The 8,206-nt window shown below is 35.7% G+C and overlaps 1 protein-coding gene across 1 annotated transcript; it reads right to left on the bottom strand.

Annotated features, from left to right (window-relative positions):
* Positions 1–1,139: 1,139 nt before the first annotated feature.
* On the bottom strand, positions 1,140–4,254 carry LOC113357099 (cytochrome c biogenesis protein CCS1, chloroplastic-like). Its single transcript, XM_026600371.1, has 8 exons — positions 3,678–4,254; positions 3,288–3,507; positions 3,084–3,195; positions 2,631–2,903; positions 2,243–2,511; positions 1,960–2,116; positions 1,785–1,868; positions 1,140–1,660 (listed from the first exon to the last, which is right to left on the bottom strand). The coding sequence occupies exons 1-8, from the start codon at positions 4,081–4,083 to the stop codon at positions 1,520–1,522; spliced, it is 1,662 nt and encodes a 553-aa protein (XP_026456156.1). The 5' UTR covers positions 4,084–4,254; the 3' UTR covers positions 1,140–1,519.
* Positions 4,255–8,206: the final 3,952 nt, after the last annotated feature.

Raw genomic sequence — 8,206 nt, 5'->3', positions numbered from 1 at the left:
TTATTCTTTTTGGGTCTCCCCCTAATGTTCCCGCTAATTACTCGTAACCAATTATGAAGCAAAAATTCGAAATTACCAAACTAGCCTTTTTTAAAAGACGAAAGTACCCTTGAAATTAGGATGGATATTACAGCACTCATTACTTTTAAATGGCTTCTGTTCCTTTGCAGGATGGCAGCACATTCACAATTCTAGCGCTGAACTGAAAACCACCATCAACAGATTTATAATCCTTAGAGCAACTGCAATGGACGAGTAAACCCAAATTTTCAGTCGAGTGGGCTGGCGTAGTGGGACGGACCATCGATCAAAATTTGATCAAAGAGTAAAATCCAGACCAAATTTGATCTGCGATCAGGACCAAATCCAAATATAGTCGGGCGTTGATATAATCTCCGCTACACATCGGGCATTGATATAATCTCCGCCATTCATCGGGCGTTGATATAATGTACGCATGAAACGGGGCGTTGATATAATGTACGCCTGGAACGGGGCGTTGATATAATGTACGCCCGATGGGGCGTTAATATAATGTACGCATGAAACGGGGCGTTGATATACTTAACGCCCCACTTTCACAAATTTTCAAAACTTACATGGGGCGGGCTTTATACCTCCGCCCCATTTTTTTCTTTTTTTTTTTGTTTCTGAAGCGTATACTATACCAACGCCCCACTCGCGCGTTATCTTTACCAACGCCCCATTCGGGCGTTATCTTTACCAACGCCTGATCCCAGGCGTAATGTTTATCAACGCGCGACCAAATATACTCTTTTCCCACTACGCCACATGACGGACTAAACCCAAATTTGGTCTTTTTTTTTAGTCTTTGGTTATACTCGCACCACTGTGGACGCTCTTAGGGACACCACTCATTGCCCATATTCTAACAATAAGCACAACATCAGAAGCCAATAATGCATGGCTAAATGTATGGATTTCAATATTTTCGGGGGCAAGTATAGACAATCTAAGATCCTGGGTTTATAATCCTCCTTAGGGACACTCCACTCATTACCCATATTCTAACAATAAGCACAACATCAGATGCCAATAATGCATGGGTAAATGCATGGATTTCAATATTTTCGGTGGCAAGGGTTATACTTGAACCCAACAACAGGGAAAAAAAAAACTGTAATAATCCAAGTACAAGCTGGTATCGCTTTATTCATCACCCCGATTTAGTATACTATGATACGACCTTTTTCATTTTCACCTGATATAATCAGTCAGGTTTACTTAATTATTAGTATAACCTTTTTCAATTTTACCTGATATAATCTGTCAGGTTTACAAAGCTCATTGATGGTTCAGTGGGAGAGGAAACACTAGAAAGCTCACTATAGATCCAAATTGTTTCCCTAATTCACTGTTGGGACTTTCTGGTACCATTGTAGCTTTGGAATGACAGAAGGAATGGTTCTGACGAAATAAGCTCAATCGGACTTCCAAAGCAAAGCTAACTATACTAACCATCTTAAGAAGAATACTGAAATTTTGCCGCTGATTACTTCTATGATTGTTGTGGAGCTGGTGAATTTATAATTTCTGGGACTTGATCGAGCAAGCGATTCATCTCTTCAGGAAATTCAATTTTCGCACGGTTACTCTTTCCTCCGACGACCACAGTTGTACCATCTTGCAAGGCCCATATCTTACATGGAAGCAGAAAGAATGTACTACCAATCAGAATATGATGAAACTAGATTGAACATTAAGGTTTATGATGTTTTGAAGAACCAAATCCATGTACCCGCAAAAGAGAAAAACTTGTTCACCTGTGAATGTGATAGATAACTAATGCAGGTTGTAAGCATAAGAGCACCAAAACCAGCATACACAATAGGCACCCCTGGGTCAGTCTGGTTTCAAAATAGCAGTTAACTCCATCACATAATCCGAGTAAAAAATGGCTATTTGTCGGGGTATACTAGTAATGAATTAAATACTCACCTTTAGATCCAGACCAGTACTACCAATTGCATCCACAATTTCAACTTTGGTACCATTGATATCAATAGGAAGCTTTGAGTTTGGCCGCCGAACTCCTACAAACTTCCCTTCTTCGTCGTACAAAATAATTGACTGAAGATCACGTGCAAGCATTGATCTGATTTCACCCCAGATAAAATAGAATTAGAGGAAGAAATATTTAAATTGAAAATGTAAGAAGTTAATTTCCATAACATATGAGACGTAATGGAAAAGGTGAATGCTTAAAGAATAAAGAACATACATTCCCTTTACATCAGGAGCATCAGCATTTCCTCCAGTTGGTAGAAAGGTTCCGAAAAGCTTTTTGTCTCCATTCAGCTTCAGACGTGCCACTGCCAAATTGAAAGGTCCTTCGTCGTTCTTAAGTACTTGAAGAGCTGAAATACTCCAATCTGTCTGGTATATAGTTATCCCGTCATATCTCAACGGGTCGTTCACACTAATGGTTTTTCTCATGACCTCCTTCCCGTCAAGGTCAAATAGGGATAAATCAGTGCGATACTGTGAAATCTGAGCATAGAATTAAAGACCAACCTCAGTTTGATGATTTAAGATTTAATGCATACTTGTACATAGTTATTATCAATTAATTTTCAGATAACGATTTATGAACTGTTAGATACTAATACCTCCCCACTGTTATAGTACTCCATGATGAATTTGTTGACATGAACTTCCGTGTTGAATGCTGGTGTTGGCTTAGACAAAAATCCATTTGGACCCAGAACATCACCCATCACAAAGTTTAGTCCTTGTGGAACGGTCACAGAGCCGCGGAAGCTTCCTGTAGCACTGAGAGTACCTCCTGCCATTATTAACAGCATTGCTATATGTACTCCAATGGGAGCAAAGCGCCCAGCCAACCCTTTGAATGCATACAAAGTTGGTCCTTTTAGGAACACCTATCGACATAAGAAATAACATCATAACTACTGTGAGGATACAAACTCCTCCGGGTACTATGGGTTGAGAAAGCATAACAGAATCATGAACTATGTAAATTACCCAAGACAAAAATATGGAACTCAGTAATCACTCATAGTTATCATCTATATCAGCAAGACAGAGGCAACGCCGTGTACCTCATATCCAGCTCCCATGAGAATGACACCTAGGTCTCGAACAGATGCTTGAGGAAGATTATCAGTAACTTCCTGTTTACGAATGGCCTCTGCTGAGTGCATGAAACCCCATCTGCAGATACCCATGATTCCTGTTATAAGTAAAAGCTTCACCGGTTCACTTCCATCTGAAGAAGATGATGAGATTTGTAGAGGGAAGCACACCTTCTTGCAACTCTTACTAAGGGAATTTGTGTTGTGTAAGTGCATGCCATGAGCGAAGCTCCCAAGAGAACCAACATTCCAAGAAAAATAGGAGACGAAAACATGTGATCGAATCCAAGGCCAAGAACCCATCTCCATGTAAATATCCCCAAGACAGGATTATCTTCAGGGTACTGCTTAAAATAATATTCTGGGGCTTCTCCTTGATCAATGGCAGTTCCTGTGTGGAACCAAATGAAACAATTAAAATGAGCCAATTATGAGAAACTCATCTGCCTGACTAAAGAAACGCCTTCAGTATCCTACTGACCAAAAAAAAAAAAAAAAAAAAAAAAAAAAAAAACCATGCAACATAAAAAGAACTCAAGTAAAAAGAGAATTGTAATATACCCAGAGCCATGAGAGCAGCAATGGTGAACATTTCACCAATAGCTAAAGGTAGATTAGAAAGAATAGACAAAACCTTTCTGGGCACTCTTTTAAAGTACTTAAAAACTGGATTTCCAACTAAACTTGAATTGACTTGTTTATTTCCATTAACATTTTCTTCTTCTGATATTGATGGAGCTCCTTCAGAAAGTATTATTTTCTTAGATATGGGTTTATTGTTCTTAAGTTCTTTAAAAACTTTTTTAATTTCTGATACTATTGCGAAAGGTTTATTTCTGTTATAAAAGTGACTATGAAAATTGGTTCTGCAAGTTGATTTAATAAGCAAAGAATTCGATGGTGTGAAACTACTCTGCGTTTTTGTGGGTTTTATGGAATCCATTCTAACTACAGCTTGTAAGAACATTTTCTCATGAATTGTGTGAAAAAAGGTCCCAGAAAATGAAACAAGAATCAATGAAATACTGATAAGAGAAGATCAAAGGAAAGGGTTTTTCAATTTGAGGAATTTGGATGGACGGGATTTTGGATAAGGCAATAATGGCAGGAAAGGAAAAGAGTAGTCAAAGAGTTCCCATGGTGAGTGACCGAGTGGTGAGTTGGTGACCCTTTTCTCCCGTTGTTAAAAAAAAAATGAAGAATATTCTAAAGTTTTTGTTTTTTTACTAGATGGGCATTTGTTTGTGTTTTACTTTTAACTTGGCTCCGTGAGTCTCGGAACATATTTTGAGTTTGTAATTTTCAAACCAATTATACCAATTATACGTTGACAAATGTCCTCACCAAAACGTTCGTTTCACAAAATTCAAAAAAATCCTATTTCACCGAAGCGAGGGTTTCCTTATCGTTCAACGTGAGAATTTTATAAGTCTTTAGATACCCGAAAAACAGACTTAGACCTACGCCCAAATCCAGATAGTTGGACTGACCCAACTGCCAGACCCAACCGTCCAAACCCAACTATACAACTAAACTATTACAAACTTCGAATCAACTATAAACCTCGAATCTAGCTAGTTGAACTGACCCTACTGCCAGAACCAACCCTCTAAACCCAACTATACAACTAAACTATTACAAATCTTTATGGTGGGAATTGAATCCCTGACTTCCTCCTTACTGGATTTGATGGGAAACCACAAGAAAAACGTATTACAAAAGAAACCTGATGGACTGCGAGAATTTATAATTATCTAGCATCCATTGCCTTTGCAGAGAAAACTCCTAGAAAGCGTTCGAGATTATTATTAACAATTTGTAGTTAAATTTCTTTATTAAATTAGGAAAAATAGTTTGATGGATTATTTCAAACAAATAAATAAATACAATAATGATATCTAATTAGTTAGCAAAAAAAGGAATCATATACTTTAGTTAATAATTTAATAACTGGTGTATAGTATTATTGATAGTATCCATATACCCTTTAACTACAATGTAAATTATGATAAAAATAAAATCTGGATCAGTTAAATATAATTAAATAGTTAAAAGAATACTCGATCTCTACAGTAAAACATAAACCTCATCATATCAATTTTGGGGTATTCAAAGTTATCTTAGATGGATTTGAATTTTGTACGTTTATAAGTATGAGCAATAACTTACAGCTAGCCGAGAGTAAGTTTTCTCTCTAAGGTAGGAAGTTTTGAAGACCATAAGGATGTTCTTATTTTCTGTGACAGTGTTACTGTTTTTATATTTATTTTATGCAAATTATATAGGTAAGGTGTCCAATATCTTGGGGTATATGTGAGACATATCAGGTTATCACATGGTATTTGGGGGCTGAGGCTCGCAATAAATCTATTCATATTTTATCTGGGGATATTGGTCGTTTGCATATTGTGCTTGATTTTTCAGTCTTAGCAGTGTTACTGGGATACTATGAACTTACTTTTGGAATACATTTTAGGTTCCAGGTCGGATGAGACCCATTGAGAAACAAAACCTTCTTATATATTCTAGACTTAGATGGTGGCATCTGAATTCATAAGGTGTACGCATTTCACGAAGATATCATATGGTACCTAGATTCATGCTATCATTTGAGACTGGAGTTATTATGGCATTTTCTTGTCCATTGAGTAAGACGAGGTTAGGATACCATATATTTAGGTTGCTCTACTTTATTTCTGTAGATCCATATGGTGATGGATCTTTTATAGATATTGTTATGGATGCAATATCTGGGGAGGTGAGTTGGAGTAATCTTCTGCTTTGTTTTGTATGTAAAAGACGTTTAATCATTTTGGTTTAGTAGAACTGAGCAATACGTTAATGGTTACTCGATGTTGTATTTGTTTCCGTTGATCACCCTTTGGGATGATATGCTTACTCAATTCCCATGTTCAGTTTCAGAGACAGATCCAGTAGTGTTCACGAAGACGAAAGTTCAGGATTTGAAGTTTTGAATTAGGATTGGAAATCTAATCGAATGTTAATATACACCGTGACCTTTGAATAAATTTGTTTCTATCTGAAAATCAACCTACTATTGTATATGTATCATTTGAGAGATGTTTCTTATATATTCTCAGAGAGGGTTTATTTTTTTGGTTAAGCTTTGTATCAAATGTTTAATTTGATAACTTTTTGATAAATAATAAGATCCTTGATGCCTCGTTAGATTCTTTGATCTCTTATATTATTAAGTAGCATAACTTTGGGGCGTTACAACTGCCAAGAGTAGCTTCATAATCCATCTTGAATACTTATGCAACTCAAAATATTATTTCCAATATTAATATTTGAATTATCCTACTAGTATAACAACCATATTGATTTGCAAACCCATGCACTTTGCTGAATTAGTCACCTATAGTTATGTGCATTCTTATGGAAATAAAAGCACATTAAATTTTGATACTACGCTAGTCATGAAAATGTATCTAAATTAATATGGATATAACAATGAGTATCAAAAGAATAAAAATGAATAATAAAATATTAGAGTTAAATACATATTCAATATTTCCTGGTATATGAATATATTGTTATTTCAACTTATGTCAACATCGAAATTTATCAAGCAAATAAACAAACAATTCACAAAATGGAAGTTAGAACCAATTCAGGATTGTTCTGGGATTGGTCCAAGAATAGGATCGGTTCATAGATAGATCCCGATATCCTTTTTTAAATGTGAAAGTTAATTGTAGTTTAACATTTCTTTAATACATATCTTAGAAATTGCTTTATAACATGTTTTCAAAGTATGGATTCAAGTTGAAAGTTCAAAACAAGTATCCTATTAGGGTTATGTCGAAATCTTGAAAGTATAGAAATGTATACTTTGTAACTCCGTATATTAAGATGTGGAAACAACTAATGTATCTCAGTCCTCATGATACTTTGATCATAGATAATGATCAAGTTATCTAAATACTAAACTTTGCATATCAAGTCAATTCAATAGTCACTATTTTAAATCTCAAGTAAAATGTCATCGTTTGCTCTTCAATATTTTTCTTCATGTGTTCAGGGACTAACTGGGCATTGTCTCAATATTTCTATATCGTAAGTCTAACCTAAATAAGTTGACTTTAGTAAGCAATTCAAGCGATGATTTTTGGAACCAAACTTGACATACCAACGCTTGGTGGGTTCAACCGAGTAGTCCTCTAACCGTTTAAAAGTTTGTATATGTCACCTAATCGAAGTAGTTTCTCAAACATTCAGTAACCTAACTTTTAAGAAAATACCTCACCTTGGATTGAATTTGTGTAATTCTAAAGTTCTTAAGGATTATTTTGCTTCTTATCCACTGTTAGAGATGCTTGATTCTAACACCGTGCAGCTTAAGTGCTTAACCATGAGGAATCTATAGTTCTCCATAGTTTTATATTTTTATTGATGGTGGTTTTTAGTTTAGGGCGAAAATGTAAAACTTCATGTTTATGTGCCTTCATTCTGCAAGGAAGTAGAGTCATTAAAATCCAATAAGTGCGTATCCTCTCTGCTTACATGTGTACAGCTATATTTATGAATTTTGCCCGGCCGAATTCGGAAAATATATGTATGGCTGCACGATTTGTATTTACTGTGTCATTCAGTATCTACATGTACGAAGTTTATTAGAATAATATTGGTGCATGTTGCAATAATCCCAGATAATTGATGTGTTTTCAAAGTTGTTGTAGATAGTGATAAAAGGGTTGTTTTAAGACTTGTGAAGGCAATGAATTTTAGATTTAATAAAAATTTAAAAACAAACAAAACTTATTACAAAATTGACTTCAAGATATTAGAAAACAACCAAGATACTGATTTCACTATTACACATGAATAAATTATGGTAAACAATCCAAGACAGAAAATGCTGTAAACACTGTGTTGCGACCCTCGCCTCTGTGTCGCTGACACTGTTGAAAAACGACTGTATTTGCAGGTCCGTTCTTCGTGTTCTTCAACAGCAGCAGCAACAGAAACCGAGTTTGGGAAAACTCGATTTTCTTCTTCTCTGGCTCTCCTCAGCCCCCCAAACTCTCGACACCCCTTCTATGATAACTCAAGACCCTTTTTATACA

Source organism: Papaver somniferum, chromosome 3 (genome assembly GCF_003573695.1).
Source record: "Papaver somniferum cultivar HN1 chromosome 3, ASM357369v1, whole genome shotgun sequence".
Taxonomy (NCBI): domain Eukaryota; kingdom Viridiplantae; phylum Streptophyta; class Magnoliopsida; order Ranunculales; family Papaveraceae; genus Papaver; species Papaver somniferum.
Note: the sequence above shows the minus strand (reverse complement) of the source record. Positions and strands in the feature narration are given on the sequence as shown.